General features: G+C 38.6%; 1 protein-coding gene and 1 long non-coding RNA gene across 2 annotated transcripts in view; one reads left to right on the forward strand and one right to left on the reverse strand.

The window, feature by feature from the left end:
• Window positions 1-1698: 1698 nt before the first annotated feature.
• LOC131671700 (laminin subunit alpha-1-like) overlaps window positions 1699-16962 on the reverse strand; it is a 44245-nt gene continuing 28981 nt past the window's right edge. The window contains exons 3-12 of the mRNA XM_058948321.1: window positions 12444-12686; window positions 11151-11381; window positions 8844-9080; window positions 8610-8771; window positions 7936-8232; window positions 4241-4501; window positions 3823-4077; window positions 3351-3585; window positions 1986-2211; window positions 1699-1820 (exon numbers count right to left, since the gene is read on the reverse strand). Coding sequence (XP_058804304.1) covers window positions 3916-4077; window positions 4241-4501; window positions 7936-8232; window positions 8610-8771; window positions 8844-9080; window positions 11151-11381; window positions 12444-12686 — 1593 coding nt within the window. The 3' untranslated portion in view covers window positions 1699-1820; window positions 1986-2211; window positions 3351-3585; window positions 3823-3915. The remainder of the gene's footprint in view (window positions 1821-1985; window positions 2212-3350; window positions 3586-3822; window positions 4078-4240; window positions 4502-7935; window positions 8233-8609; window positions 8772-8843; window positions 9081-11150; window positions 11382-12443; window positions 12687-16962) is intronic.
• Window positions 5009-5508, forward strand: LOC131671701 (uncharacterized). Its single transcript, XR_009302561.1, has 3 exons — window positions 5009-5143; window positions 5258-5303; window positions 5377-5508. It is a non-coding gene; the product is annotated as an uncharacterized LOC131671701 (long non-coding RNA).

A 16962-nucleotide genomic window follows, 5' to 3' on the forward strand; every position in this document is an offset into this window, starting at 1 on the left:
ACACAACAAAATTCAGGCCAAATGCAGAATCTCCCCTTTCTTTTGAAGTTGTCAAGAAAAAACTTAGTTTTTATTCATGAAGCGCCATCTAAATGCGAAATGAACAAGTAGTGGAAAGCTTATGACAGGTACGTGATTGTTTACGTCGATTTGTAGTAAATTCCAGAGATATCCTGAATTATTCATTATTTTAATGAAAATATAGTATTTATATAATAAAAAAATGGACCAAGCCATGGATCTATTCATAGCTTAGTCTACACTGGATGGTAAGGTAACTTTTCACTACTTTCTTAAAACTAATCACTTTTTTACAATGAAGAAGAATAAGCAGAGTAATACGGAATTAATATATCGCTTGGACGCATCAAAAATTGCTCTGGATATGGATAATGTTAGTTCTGGTTCAAAAATTTGTTCATTTCAATATAGGAAAGTTGATTATTACCTTTCCAAGTAATAATTATTTAAATAATTTCTAGAAATATTATATTTCTGATACTGATTTTTATTTCTGTACTATTAAGTTATTTAAAGCTTTTATAAATTTTTCCAAATGTTGAAACTAAAAGAAAATAATTTTAAAAAATATTATACCAACTTTATCTATACTAAATGATCCTTAAATCACTATACATACAATAAATGCATCGTTCAAAATGACAACCATACAAATATTAAACATATTATACAAATGCTGTCGTCAAAGAAGAAATAGAATAAGCATCAGTTAAATCTGAACTGTTTGAAGAAATACCAAGCAATGGATACATAGATTTTTTCAATATTGAAAATACTCATCAGCAAAATATAAAAATAAATGTTTACTAGATAATTCCAACGATACAAGTATTGTTAAATGTTTCTCTATATGATGCAGTGCACGTGAAATCATGTAGTGTTAAAATTTGTAAACATGCTGAGATTCAAGTAGATGCCTTGAATTTATCTTTAGAGTTTAGAATTGAAGTGATAGTCACTTAAATATTTTTATAGATATATAATCTTGTAAAGTTTTAGGTACTGTTAAAAGTGTTAAAAATTAATTTGGAGATAAGTATGGTAGTGAAATGAAAAAATGTGCTAAAATGAAACATGATTTATCATAGTTTTTTAATAATAATGTTAAAAAAATGTTACATTCATCCTGTCCTCAAATATATAGTGATATGAATAAAATATTCCACAAATGCTTTAAATGTACATTTGCAAAGGACTGCAAAAGTCTTTTTCATAAATATTCATAAGTACTGCCTTCATATTGAAGTATTTGAATTTAGAAAAGCATAAAGTGTTGTCTAATGATAAATAATTTTTTTTCTAATACAGCGTATAAAACATTATTTATGTTAATGATTTTTTATAGTAAATTGTAAAAATTTTTACTTATTTATAAATGTTGAAATAAATATTTTATCAAATTATTGTCTTAAAATTGTGACATATTTTATTCAACATTAATGAGAGGGGAAAAAATGTATATGTTGTAGAAAAGGTGTTAATTAAAAATTGCTTATACTTCAAAAAATAACAAATTATATGTACATTCTACTTAAGAATGTTATAATTCAAACTAGTTTGTTATTTAAAAAGTTTTTTCGGTGTTTTTAAAAATTTTTATAAGATACTTACGCAAGCAGTTGAGTTCCGCAGGATTTCCGTAATGAGCTTCTTTACACTTCTCACATTTCCAGCCTTCCGTATTTCCGCGACACTCAAGACATTGGCCGGTTTCTTGATCACAGGGGCCGCCGTAACACGGGCACGGTTCGCATTTTTTCCCTGGTATAAGAGGATTACCGAAAAAGCCAATGTCGCATCTAAATAAAAATTAAAAAATAAGCGTTTTTCAATCAAATGAGACAAAAAATATAATCACGAGTTCACGATAGAATAATTATATTTTTCTCAAATTAATTCAGTAAAAAATTTTGCGATATAAATATTTTCGACGAAATGGATATTATATAAGAATTAACACTTACGCTTCACAGTGATCACCAGTGTATCCATCAGGGCACTGCGTGCAGACGTAACCGTTGGCTGAATGATTGAGATCATCTATTTGACAACTTGGACTAAAGTTATTTGTTGAAATTTCTAATGGACAAGCACATTTTAAACAGTCATCAGGTGATCCTCTTGTAGCATCACCGTAATAACCGACTGCACAACGATCACATTTGGTCCAACCGTGGAATGCTCGCAATTCTATTAATAACAATTATTATGAAAAAGTGCCTGAACTTCCTACGCATTTTATTAATCAATCTGTGATGTATATGATGGAAAATATCACTTTTACATTTAGTTTTACCTTTTGAAATCGTGTTTTTAAGCTAAAAATTACTAAATTTTGATATTTTTTGAAGTAGATAAAAAAAATTCTAAACTATAATATTTTTATTGGTATGAATTTTTTATGAACTATTCAAATTTTGTACTCGTAGCGTCATCTGTTGAAACGACGGGGTCATAACTGTATCAACTCGAGATAAGTCTTTGTATAGACGAATCCCTTCAGTACCGACACTTGTAGGGTAAAAGCACTAGTAATCGGTTATATGGTACAGCGACTTTACCAAGTGAGCAAAAGAATTTGTTCAAAATGTTTTTTTTAAACAAATTAAATAATAAAGGCAAACCTTTTTTAGAATGTTTATTGTTTATAAATAAAATGCTCAACTCTTATTTTTACGAAAAACTTTTTATGGAATCGAGGATAAGAACAGACACTATTCACAGCAATTTGAAACTTTTCTCTTTTCTGTCTCTATTTTTATGAAAATAAGAATTTAGGGCGCTTTATTTATGTGCTATAAATGTGTCCAAAGTAATTTATTTGTTTAAAAGAGAACCTGATAAAACTTTTGTAATTGTATTCTGTATAGGAGGAAAATTTGAAGTTAAAGAAAAAACAATATTTCGCTAGTAATTTAAAATTTAAGCTATCCCGGTTAAACTCTTGACTAAGCTTCGTGATAATGCTCGACCTATTTTAATCTAGAATTTTATGACTTTGATGAATAAAAAAAACAAAGTTCAATAAATCGTTAAATTATTTTAATATTTAAAGTCAACGTCTAGTAGTGAAAGGCCGACTATCCTTTACCCTATAAATACATTAAAGAATATCGTTCAAAAAACATAATTATTCCAAGTTTTGCTTTCATTATAAAATTTACTATTTTAACTTCATATCGTTTTGCAATTGCATTGATTTTAATGAATCCGTTAAAGCCATGTGATAAATAAATCTATTGATTGCGCGTTAAATGGAAAAATGTTATTTAATAATTGAAAATTAAGAAAAACTTATCGACGTAGAGAGACATATGAGCTGCACTTACGTTGCATTCACCCATGATGAGGTTGCACGAAGCTGCATGACCGTTGCAATCGCATTTAACGCACTTGTGGCGGATGCGGTGATCTGATGAATTTATTGGAACTTTGACATATCCCCAGTCACATGATTCGCACGACAGCCCTGTATATCCGAGGGGACACGAGCACGTTTCGACAATGCTTTTTTTGCCGTACTCCAGAGATATTTCACCGACTGGCAAAATTACGGACTTTAAACTGAAAGAACGAGTATTTATGATAAAAACAACCGTATGAACGAGTAAATGAATTGTGAAATCCCGGATGTCATGTTATTTATTCGTTGGTCGCTCTAAGCCCAGTGCTTTTTGATGGGAATCGTGCGTTGAACTAATAGCGGTCGTACGCTGAATTTCATTGACATGCCGTACCGAGCGCGCACTAACTGGCGCAGAAAAACAAAGCAAGAGATTCGTAGTCCAAAAATAAGCTCACCTCCCCTCGATCTGATCGGTATGATACTGTGCCCTGATCAACACGCAATCGAGATCGGCTAGAATTTCGAGCATCTGATGGCGCGTGACCGGGTCACCTCGGTAATCCGTCCTGCGGAATCGTGTTACGCCGTCGACAATTTCGTCTCGAATTTTGTACGTGGAACCAGCCCTGCTCTTGCAGCATCACCGTCACCTCGGCCTCTTGGCCCTCGTGGATCTCCTCGCCGTAAGCAATGCGCACGCCATTTTTACCCTAAAATCATGTTTTTTTTTAAATACGACTTGTCACATATCTTCGTTTCTATTTCACTTATTTATGCGTTCCCGTGAAGCGACATTACTTCACATGCCGCAGCAATACGTCAAGATCTAACGGCTAGAGATGCAATCTTCGGGAACAAAATGAGGTAACTTACAATCAGAACGACATCTGGCTCGGAAGTCGGGGCGCCGCTGGTGTCGCCTCGCATAATTATCCAACTGACTAGGAAAGTGAGATTGCTTCCGTAGGAAGAGAGATGATTTCCGGTATAAATTTTGGGTGAGAGCCAGTAAGGGCTTCGATATTCTACTTCGAAAGCAGCTATCGTGGGCCAGCCGCTTTCCCCTTGCAAACTCGGCGACACCGCTCGTGACGCGTTTATGTCACTCACTTGCCACCCCTCTAACGTTGAGACCTATAAATTAGCAATGTGTCATCGATGTTGCTCCACGCAGGAATATTTCGATCTAAGAGTCTTGATTTCTTTATGAATTTATAGCTCTGTACTTCTACAATTTTTACGATAACATATTTATTACAAAATGAAAGGAACTTTCACTTTTTAAAGTAACTTGTAAAACAATTGACATAACTTTAGTCTTAAAAATATTAAAAATATTTATATTATGTGCGCACTTGTCTAATAATTATCTTGATTGAAATATGTACAAATCAAGCGAAGCATCCAATTCCACAGTGAAGCTTATGACGTAATAAGGCATATTCAATGACATAGATATGGCAACAAGAAGAAAGTTCAAGTTCAAGCCTACACTAAACTATAATTATATTAATCTGTATAAATTTATCTTGTAATGTGTGAACTATGACTTCTTCAAATATTTCAATTGCGTACGACAATCATTTTTATTGATGTTTAGACGTCTTGAGAATGCTATTTCTTACTTGTATTGTAATACTAGCTAAACACACTACATTCTATTTCAGCTTAACTTTATTAATTTCTTCATAAAAATGCGGTTCATTTTCAAGTTATTGGTTATATTTGCACTTATACAGTGCATCGTCTACGTAAAAGCTGTATTCTCTATAAAAGGTATAAAAATTTATACGTATCTTGTTTTATATAAACAGTGTAGAATATTCTACTTTGTCTTACGAAAGTTAAGATAACTTAAGTCACTTGAATAATTATCTTTAATTTTCACAGATGAGAATAAAAACACTGATCAACAAGATAAATCTGGTACACCTAGGTGAGTTTCAGGAATTTAATAACGCAGTTATTCAAATGAAACCAATTTAAATATAATTTAAAAAAATTTATAGCTCCGATATAGCCGAACATTCAAGAGATTCGCCAGTTATTCGCTTGGGTTGAATTTCGGTCTAAAGTGCATAGCGGATGAGAAATATTAAATATTTTAGAATTCGCATATGAACCAATTAACTTACTTTTAAAAAAAGATACATTTTTATGTAATAATTAAAAGCTTACTTATATCTAGGATTATAGAATAATTATCTAAAAGAAATCTCTCGCCAAATATACGTATTCTAAACGCAAAGTTTTTATTCATTTAGCAAAAAAAGACGCGTCTTTAACAAAAGTCCGTCAACTCTAAAGAATCACGAACGCGCAAGTGTTCTTACGATCCGCTCCTAATATTGATAGCGATGATCTTAATCCCTCGCACTATTCAAATTTACACTACTGTCGTTAATACCCGTCGAGGGGGATGCGACAATAAATAATGATAAAAAAAAGGTTTACACTAGCATTCCCAACATTATAAATGTAAGAAAGTAAAACAAATAAACTTTTAATTGTAATAATTCAAGCACTCTAATAATTAAAAATTGAAATATTTTTCGAAATTTTTTTTAAAATATTAGAAAAGGCTAACATTTTTCTTCAATTCCAAATCTATTAGCCATATTAACTGTGTCCAAGATTAAAAAATAGCAACAAGGATGAAATTATATGGTTAAATATAATCTTGCTGTTTGTATTGAATTCGAAGAAATTCTATTTTACGAATGTGAAGTTTTTCATAAAATCATCGCAATTGATGTTGTGAGATTTGCAATTCGTATGAAAAAGTTACAAAGTTCAAGAGTAGATCAAACTGAATATATATGCATTAATATATATGTATTTCTGTGTTGTACATTTTCACTTTTTCACTAAATCAAGATATATGTGCAGTTATCATTATTTGTCGATAGTTAAATACTCGATAATATGCTTTTCACAGTCAATGAAGTAGAAATGCGCGTTCCTTTCAATTTTCGGTGAATTAAAATTATATCATGATTTTCGCGCAAACATGCAATTAATTTTACATTTCATATTTGTATTTATCGCAAAGTATGCTGTATTCGGAAACCCATTAAATGATAATAATACATCCTACTCAAAGTAAATAAATATTATCAAAGCTTCTTTCCATTGCTATACTATCGGTCTTACTATATTTTATTTTTTATTTATTTTATAATGTCTTAATATATTTTATCTCGATCAACATTAAAACATTTCATTTACAACTGTTGCAGTTTTAATTAAACTTTACATCCGAAATTATCACATCAGTATTTGGCTTTGGTTACATATTGTTTATTCAAGACATTAAAATATAATAAATTAATGTATTTCAAAAATTATTATGAATAAACTGTGAATTAAGTACATTAACATAAAAAAGACCATCCAATGTTAAACAGTGAAAATGGAAGGTTTTCTGTTTTTCCCATAAAAAAATTATTCTAATTAAGATGTCATCATAAATTTTTGTCCTTAACCTTTAGAGGACCGGAAAACTGATATGAATTTTGTATATAGTTGATACATGACACCAATTTTGCCATTTTTCAAGAACGATTTCAACTTTCAAATCCCAGCCGTCTAAAGGTTAAAGGACTGGAAATAAACTTGAATTGACTTGGTTACAAGTTCTAAAATCTCTTATATACGTCACAAAAATATAAATCACAAAATTATGAAATATAATAAGATTTTTGAACTGGCGACCAAGAAAATCAAAGAAATTTAACATCAAGTAAGTTGCATGAGAATACCTTAATTGAACAATTTTTACGGGTCTACAAAAAAAAACCGAAATTTCGTTGTGTAATACCGGCTATTCCTTTAAGCACAATGATTATTTAATTTTGCAATTATTAAAATTTTGAAATTCTCGAGACCTAAACAAAATATATTCAATCGACCTCGTTGTCGTACGAGTTGCTCTAATAAGTATCGAATCAACAGAAAGCAATGTCGCCTGCTTACTTAATATATCGCAATAAACAATATGAAACTAAGAAAAAAGTATCTTATGAAACGTCTCTTGGTGATCTAAATACGTAATTTTCCATGTACTGTTGGCAAAAAATAAGGCAATCAACTGGCATTTCCTCCGTGAAGAATGACTATTGCAATAAATACCCATATGGCTGTTGGACAATTAATGTCCTAGTACAGTTGAATAGAGAATTGCAGGATAAACGATCGTTCATGCAAGTGCGTTAAACTCAATCTGTTTACGTTGCCATTCTAATCTGGTTGTAGTGTGATCTACGATGTGAAGCGATGAGCTATTTTACGCGCAGAGGATGCCGTTTCATAGCTGGAGGAGCCGGTGGATAGTGTTACCTTAGTGATTTTCTATTTGACTTTATTCGTTTAACAGCTCTTAGATGCTATGTGAATATTTGTGCAACGTGTTTTTTAATTCGATTATTAAGATTGAACTGATTTGATCGAAGCGGTCCGCAACTCATCATTAATGCACATATATGTTTTGATATAACGAAAACTCAAATTTGGACGCGAGTTGCATTGAAATAAAAAAGCTGCGGGCAGAGGTAAATAAAATGACTCACCATACTGTACTTGAGCTTAGCATTCGTACAGATGCTGGAAAGTCCGGAACAATAGCAAGAGAGGCATCCGTCGAGGTTGTCTCGCGAGAGCGAGAAGTAGCCGGACTTGCAGCGGTCGCAGAACTCACCCTCGACGTGTGCTTTGCACAAGCACTCGCCCTCGCAGTCGTGCGACGGTAAAATGCCACGAGCGTCGCACGGACAGGGTACGCAGTCGGGAAACTGCCTGTAGCCGGCCGCACACTGATCGCACCTGTAACCCGAGTAGCCGGGCTTGCATTCACAGGAGCCTGCCACCTGAATAGATCCTCGTTTTAGTCTCTATACTTCTCAGCAGTTGCTATTACTTTTACAAATCTTATAATACTGCTGTGTCAAGCAGTTTTTCATCGTACGAATGAATTTTAATATGCACGAATAATTGTGCAGGCGCCTGTTTCATGACATTCCATACTAAGCATCGCAGAAATCTGCCGGTTGCAATATTACGAAATAATATTACGAAAATTAGATGCAATGTTTCTTCAATTATATTATGCACGACGTTTTTAGTTTTTGGTGAGATTATAAATTGTGACACTCATTATGTTTATAATTACGAGATTGCGAATTGAGCAAGATATTACGAAAAAATTGACAGAGAGCAATAACAATAAATACACGAATATAATTACTTTTCCCAAGCTGTTGTATGAGTCATCCGGCATGCAGAGTCCAGTGCTTCCTCGAACGTGGCAATCGCACGGTATACAGGGTTCAGGGTCAATAGGTAAAACTCCATTCGGTCGATAATAACCAGCTTCGCATTTTTCACAATTTATCCCCGTTGTATGATCCTGAATATCAATGCAATGATGTTTAATAAGCGAAAATAATGGAAGAAAAGTTTGCTTTATCGATAAATTTACCAAGCAGTTAAGGCATACACCGCCACCTCTGTACTTTCCTCGGATATCCATCGACTGTTTCATCTCTGCGACTTGGTGGTCGTATCGACAAGACGTCGCGTGTCCATTGCAATTACACTTTTCGCAATGGGAACCTTTGCCCGAGGTACCGGGCTTCCATGGCACCTGATTGTACATTGGACAGCATTTATCACACGATTCTCCACACGTGTGTCGTTCGCATTCACATTCTTGACGCTGTGTGTAAACAATGCCATTAATTGAATTACATTACTCTGGCTATTAAAATTACTTATACATGAAAAGCTAACGTACTAACATTTCATTCTACAGCAAATAATGCGTTATCTTTATTTATGTAAGAAAAACTTTTATTTAATTATAATTAAGTCGTTATACTTGTTTTGTAATAAAAAAATCTTGATCGAAGCCATTTTTTACGATACGCGCGTATCGTAAACCAAATACAAAAGAAAGCAACTAGAAAGTTTTTAAAGCCCCTTCCGACCCAATTTCATAAATGCTGAATTATAAACGTGACTCCGATATACGGATTTTTTGGTGAGCCCAAGCTCATTTTGTGCGTGGTCTCGGGGCGTAACGCACTTAATTATCCCAGCTATAAATAACGCGAGAGAGTATCACGAAAAGGATATTGGAAAACGCGAGTGTTCAAGGCGTTGACAGAGGACCACACGCAGCCTTTTTGTTTATCGATGGAAGGTTCGTTAAAGCGCAGGCCTTTTGCAGGCGCTGATTATTCACGTTCTTCCGCGGCTTATATTCGCGCGCGCAAAAACCAGTAAAACAGACTTGCTTTCAGATTTTACTAGCCGGCTGAGTTGTTTACGGGCGTAATTCATATCTCGCCATCTGTTGCTTTTTGGCGCCTCTGGAAAATTCTTGATACTCATTTCTCTGATACCGCAACAGTTATTAAACTGACTTGCAAATTATTTTTCTTTTCGCCGCAAGCACCGCGATACAGTTTTATTCGACGATAGTTCTTTCTAAACGAAGTGGAATTGTGTCAAAACTCGCGGAAGCATAAAAGTAATGGCATCAAAATACAATGAGAACTGTTGAACTCCCGACAATTACGCAATTTTCACGGCCGACATTGACTGCCCTCGTACATTCTCTCTGTTTTACAGTCAAAGACAGGAGTCGGCCAAATAACGCTTTACACGCGCAATTTCTGCATCCGCGGTAAAGTCAGAACAAAAAAAAAGTCCGTCGGTGTCGTTTATATACAGCTTGCGGCTCGTTGCGAAATTCCGCACCGGGTGAGGCCATTAGTCAGCTTGTCCGTTATACGGCCAACACTATGCGCTCCCCTCCCCCACCCCCCTTCGTATAAGGAAGTATGCGAGTCAGAGAGAGAGAGAGAAAAAACAAACGAAGAAAATAGAAAAGAGACGGATTCGCTGCCATAGATGCCGGTATATTACGTACAATAAACGCGCCCTTGAGCTGCTGAACGGAAGGAGCGCGACAAGTATACGCGAGCGGTAATTGGCTACCTCCACCTGGACAATTCCCCGGCAATTGTTTCCTAACCTCAGCTTTTTGCTTTCACTCGATAAACGCGTTCTATTTCTTTTTTCCAAAGACCTTTGGCATTTTACGTCTCTACTGTCGTTTATCTTTACGAGGATCTATTATGGCGAAGAGAATGTATAATGATGCAATGAAATTATCACGTTCTTTTAAAGCTTTGTTCCTGCTGACCGCAGCTGTTCATTCAATTTACAATTGCATTATTGAATAAAGTTTTGTTCTTCCATCACGAAAAGACGTATTGGCTGCTTTTCACGCTATTATATCTATTGAGAAGCTATTCAAGGAATAGATAATCGACAAGACTCCGTAGCAAAGCCACAAAACTTGTATACGCATAATGCCCATTTTCGGAGGCTATAAAGTGCAGGCTCTTGCATGTTTATTGGCACGCGTGAGTCCGCACGCATGAACCGAGGAGAAAGTCTGCTAAGGACAATGCTGATTAAATGCCGATGGGCGAGTAGATTTTGCGCTTTGGCTTCGGAACCCTTCAAAGCTTAGCTCGGCCAACGCGCGAGTGCAAAACTGCGTTTTACGGCATTCGTCGTGCTATGCGAAGCAATTCGAATACGATGGAATCCCGTGCGAACGTATCTGTATTTAGTATTGTGTTTTATCAATGTCTATACAGTTATGTAATATTGAGTTCTCGGCGTTGTCTTGCGAGTTGTACTTTGAGATTGGCTACCGTAATAAAACATACGAGAAACTCGTTGCGTAATTAAGCCAAAAATCAATACCTACCCGCCGTGACGGGTTGAATTTGCATCGAGAAGCATGCCCGGAGCAGACGCACCTTCCGCCAATGTTAATCTCTCGCATCGAATAGAACGCCCTTCGTTTGTCCACGATGGTCTCGCCTCTCCGCCGCAGACTTTGAAAGCGCAGCCTGACGTAGCGAGCTTGGGTGAAATCTTGGATCGCCTGCGTGTGATTCAGTGCACCTGGACGACCATTTACGAGCTGAGTGTGAATCTGTTAAAAGAAGCGTATGTACGTCGTAAATAAGTTTTGCGCGTTTGTCGTCACTGGTTGTTTCTTAACGACGGGCAAGTCCAATTGAAATTCAATCGGGACAATTATCATAAAGTTCACAGAAGCGAGCGGAATACTCGCTCGAAAGCTCGAGCTGTTATCGTAAAACCGAAAGTGGGAATGTAATAAAAGACAATTGATTGCTGTCGGGCAGCATTCGATTCCTAATACGGCGGATGCTGCCCGACGCTATTATGCTAATGGCGACATCAAAGCACGTGCAATTAAGCATATACTCAAATCGGATTTCTTCGATCGACTCGGCTGGCCATAATGAAACCTGCAGAGGCATCTAATCGCATTAGAGGCTAAATCGCGTTCAATTAAAAAAGCGCTTTGAGAAATTCCAGTAACGGGGAGATCGCGAAGATCGTCGAGCGTCAAAGTGAACGAGCTTAAAGCTCGTTCCAAGCGAGGCGCGACAGCTCGAATTATCAGCATTCTATAAGGACGATTTGAGAGCGATGCAATTGGGCCGTCGAGTGCGCGCGCGTTCGCGCGGTCGCGCGCGCGGCTTCGCGGAACAGGCGATTAATTAAAGGTCGCGAGGAGCGCATGCGATCGCAACGAAATCGATGACAAAAACGGCGATCCCTACATTCCGACCATGTACGGTACACGCTCTGGGCCTTATAAGGGAGCCCGCGTATATTTGCCCAGGGGAGCCGCTCTTGCCAGTCCAACAGTGCGCGCTCACTGTCTGTATACGCACGCGAGAAAAAGAAATGTAAAAGAAAGTCACAGCTCGCTGGAACGCGGATCGGGAAGACGGATATTTTCCTCGCCCAAGAAAGCTCGACAAACTTTCCGAGAGCTTGCTTGTTTTTCCAAAGCGTAAGGGGAGTTTGTTTTCGATACAATACGCGTCTCATTTTCACCGATCTCGAAACGTTACAAACATCATTACGCATCCAGAGTGTAAACGGTTATCTGTTTATCTTCAGCAATGACAATTTAGATGTAGACTTTTTCATTGACAAAAACTTTAAATGTGCAAATCACCTCTCCGTTTTCCATAGGCGTTTGTCTTGAATAGAAGCTGGTGCAAATAACTTCATCGTCTTGCTGGTAAGAAGGCTTTCCAAGTGTCGGTGGCATCGAATAGCGTGTCCAGCATTCTTCATCACTTGACGCGTAATACTGCCAAACCTGGTAATTGTTACCCTCGATCGACCTTTCCAAAATCCATGCGGCTGGTCTTGGCGAATTTGCAGCTTTCACGATAACGTATTCTATTTGGTACATCTGAAAGAGAAAAAAATGCAAAAATTTCTTATCGGTATACGAGAAACGTATTTACTTGTAACTTGGATTGAAAAAGTACATAAAACAAAGACTTATTAATTCATTATTTAGAAATTATAAAACAATTTACAAGGACTAAAAATAATGAGTTTTACACATTAAAAAAAATATTTCAGTTCAGTGTCGTCGAGTTTCGATCAACGAATAAAATATCTACGTGGAATAGAATAGAACTATAATTATTTATTTCCAACGCAAATTTATCACCGTACACTCTATAGTCATGAGTGTATTTCGAGATAAATTAGCAAGAAAGTTGATTTAGAGTTGAAGCAGGCCCTCATCCACGCATAGTCCTTCGCAAGCTGAGGCGAGCACACACGCGTGTGCCGCTGCTGCACTCGACGCTTCCATAAAGGGAGTGAAGCTCTCTCTCTCTCTCTGTCTTTCTCGCATCGTGAGAATCTCGGGCTACCGCCTTGCAGCTCGGGAGCTAAGTAGAGCGAGCGTAGTATACGCCGCGCGTGCAGGGGAGATCCCCGTCGTCGTCGTCGTCGTCGTCGTCGCGGCGATACGCTGGTGGTGGTCGTCTCTCTCACAACTTTCCTCTTTGTCCGGCACCTACACGTGCACGCGCCGGCCGGTCTTACTTTCCTTATTTCTGCTACCGAGCAGCGGCTTTATCTCCTTCAACGTCGCGCTCGCGTCCACCGTGAGCGAGCTTTTTAGCTTCCACGTACTGCAAACTCGCACTTCCCCCCTTCTCTCTCTCTCTCTCTCTCTCTCTCTCTCTCTCTCTCGTCCGGTTTGGAACTCTCGGCACCTCGTTTCTGATTTTATAAGCCTTTTAAGGGCTATCGTAGCTTCAACCTCTTCTCCGTCAGACGCGCGCCTTATAAACCGGGCTGCTTAGATTTACGCACTCTCGGCTTTTCATTACCCTGTCCGTGAGATGCGCGCTCGTGTGCCTCTCTCCGCCTCTCTCCGACCGACATGATTTTCAAAACGAAACTCTGTGGTCAAGCGACTGCCTTTCACAGCTGCGAGGCGCGAGCGTTAAAACTTTGTCGCAAGTAACAAGAGATTAGGAAAACAACAGTAACACTCTATATTTTCGCGACTGTGCTCTTCGCATATGCATGGCAGTTTATGAGCGAAAGCGCACTTTCGTTTCCCCTGCTGCTTATCAGACGAGACAAATACCTTCGGCTACAACTTGCACCCCCTTCCCTCAGCCCAGCCGACCGTCTTGTAGTAGCCGCAAAGGTCAAGGTAGCTTTTGCAGCAGATGCGTTTGTATTATAAATGCGTGTACGTGACCTGCAAGCAAGCAGTGTCTTCCCGATTCCTTTTGGGGATTAAGGCCGCGCCTGAAAGAAGATATCCGCTTTTGATACTAATACCGAGACGCGCTCGTGTTTTTTCTTTCTTCCGCTATACATATCGATTCTGATCTTCTCGCTCTCCTGGCGTATTGTGTTTCTCTTTGCTCTGATTTTTATTTCAATGTTTAGTGGAGATTGACTGAGCAATGCTATGTGATTACAAACTTGCTGCCTCAAGCGACGACGGAGGAGATACAATTGATGCGTATTTAAAAAAAAAAAAAACAAATAAATAAACAGCCGAGATGAAACATTGAAAATCTGAGCTGCTTACGTTAACCGTACACGTAAACGGCCTCGATGCAAAAATAATATCAATCAACAAACACGCATCTCGGGTTTACGCAAAAGGAACAGCTTCCATTGTATCAGGATCGGTTAACCAGTTTCGCCACTTTTATCTCTCGGTACTGCGGCTCTCTCCAATCTCTCTCCCTTTCTCTGTCGGGCATTTTTCGGGCGCCGCGTCTCTGATGGCTTTGCGCTGTTGCGAGATATATACGATTACGCCGCGCTCGCGCGCCAGGTATGACGCCGATCGTATGCGATAATGCAGGATGTTCCTCGAAGCTTGAAAAGGAAAGAAAAAAAAAGGAGAGAAGACCTCCGTGCGCCGCCATTCTTTTTAATTTCAATATCAGCGCGTGTATCTCGGTGAGATGCGCACACGTCCGTCATATCCACGTGCGCGCGCACTCGATCTTGCATTCCTGAGAATCGATTTTCGATGATGTAATAAATGGGCAAATAATCAAATGAGTGCTCGCGAGGATCGATGTATGTATTTTCTCCTCGCGAGAATATATTGAAGGATGAAAAAGTGAAGAGCCGATCGGTACACCCGAGTCAGCTGTCGATTCGGAGGCGAAATTGAATTCTGCTCACGGAGGGTCGGCTGGAAAGGTCTTAAAAGTGCTCGGTGATTCAATTTCACAGCCAATTTGGAAGGCTTCCCAATCGCGTTTAACACTTGTTTAATTTGTCGATTAGATAAGCCTCTCGTGCGAAGCCAGAGACGATGCGCCAAGTGCATCTGGCGCCGCGTCGAATCGGCATCAGGCGCGAGATAGCAACGAGGGAGAGCGAGGGCGCGGAAAGAAAACAGGACGATCCCCGTGGCGCGCAAAGCCGAGAGTATGCGATCGATCGGTCCAGCTCGGAGCCACCTACGAACGTATAGGTGGCACGTGGTAAGCCCGCGGCGGTGCTCGCGCTGCCGTTGAATTTGGTTAGCCGCCAAGCTGCCGCGTAATCGCTGATGTGACGATCGCGCGTTCCGCCGAGTCGTCCTCGCCTTACCCTCGTCGCGAGGAACGCCGGGAGGAAGTACTTTCCCAGGTTATTTTACGCCGCGCGCGCGGCTCGATGACTCATCCGTCGAGCCTTGCAAATCAAGCGAAGCGACAAGGCAGCCTCAATAGCGTAACTGCCTGTGCAGCTTAAGGTGAACGTATGTCTGTGAGAGGCGCGCGCGCTTTATCGGGGCGTCTGATTGCGAGAGTTTGCGAGCTGCAAGAGAAGAAGGGGAGCCGAGAGCACGTCGCCGGGCGCGGGTGCAGCAGCAGCTCGTTACCGGTATACCCTCGCAAAAGAATCGGCTTCATTATCCGCGAAAGTGCGCGAGTAAATCACGCCGCCGCTTAAAGGGGTAGAGAGGGGGGGGGGGGAATAAAAGAGGGAGGAGCAGCGCGAACGGACGTCGTGCTCTGCGTGCGCCTCGGGCATGGGTGGCCTCTAAGCGTCGCTTGATCTTCAATTTGCGATACTACACCGACCCGCTAGATGGGTACCGCGCCGGCAATGCATCTTACGTATTCAGATAAATACAAAAGCCTGCGAGCTCGAAATACTTGCGTTAAACCGCAGACATCGTTTCTCCTTATGAAATTCACGCAGCAGGCGCATTGACGGCTCCAAATTCTCGCCTTTCACGTGCACGTGCCGCGAGCCTTGTAGTCCAAGAGCTAGTCTCGAAAGGTGCACGAGAAAATAAATCATCGTGAAAAGTTCATGAATCGTCGATTAATGTACGTACGTTACGAAACTAAATTGTTGCCCGCGGAAGTGGGGGCGTTTGCAACTGGCGGCCCAGCAAACATGAATATATTTTATACTGCATTTACGCGAAAGACGTGCACTCTGTTTTTTGTCGTTTTGTTGCTACGGGAAAACCTCAAAGGTATGCATTGAGTGGTTTACGGATATGTATTTTATACGTAATATACATCACGTACGTCCTTAAGAACGTAGAGAAATTCCGCGCCGCGATGCGACAAGTGCAGTTCTTTTTTATAAAAAAAAACTATGCGAAAATGTGTACTGCATTCTGCGGATTTATTTTTTTGCGTTTTTTACGTTACAATAATAAGATTTTTAAACAGACAGAACAAATTCTCTTGATGCCATCAATAACCAAGTCTAATCTACGCAGATAGCCTCAAACTAACTACGTATATCATCCATTGCATCAATAACAAAAGTACTCGTGATTTTTCTTTTTCCGTGTCTAATTGTTTATCAGAAATTATTAAAACAAATTGAATTTTGAAAATTTGACAAGCTAATTACACTACAGGATTCAAAGTGAAAAAACAGGGGAAAAATTTATTCAGCATTTTTTCTAGTTATTAATGATTATAAATATCCTAAAGTTTTGTTACTTTAAAAAAATCAATTACATCAATTGGTTCTACAATAGGAGTCAATAACAAAACTTTTGAAAATTTCCAATTATTTATCACGATTTTACGTCAATAAAATGGCGTCAGATAAAAAGACGCTAAATAGATTTCTTTCATGTTTTTTCCTTTACTAGGATCCTTTACTGCAATTAGTTTTTCACTATTCTAAAATTTCTGGTAATTTATTTAAATAAATTTTTACATAGAATT

Source organism: Phymastichus coffea, unplaced genomic scaffold (genome assembly GCF_024137745.1).
Source record: "Phymastichus coffea isolate CEN01 unplaced genomic scaffold, Cenicafe_Pcof_1.1 PCOF00133, whole genome shotgun sequence".
Lineage (NCBI taxonomy): Eukaryota > Metazoa > Arthropoda > Insecta > Hymenoptera > Eulophidae > Phymastichus > Phymastichus coffea.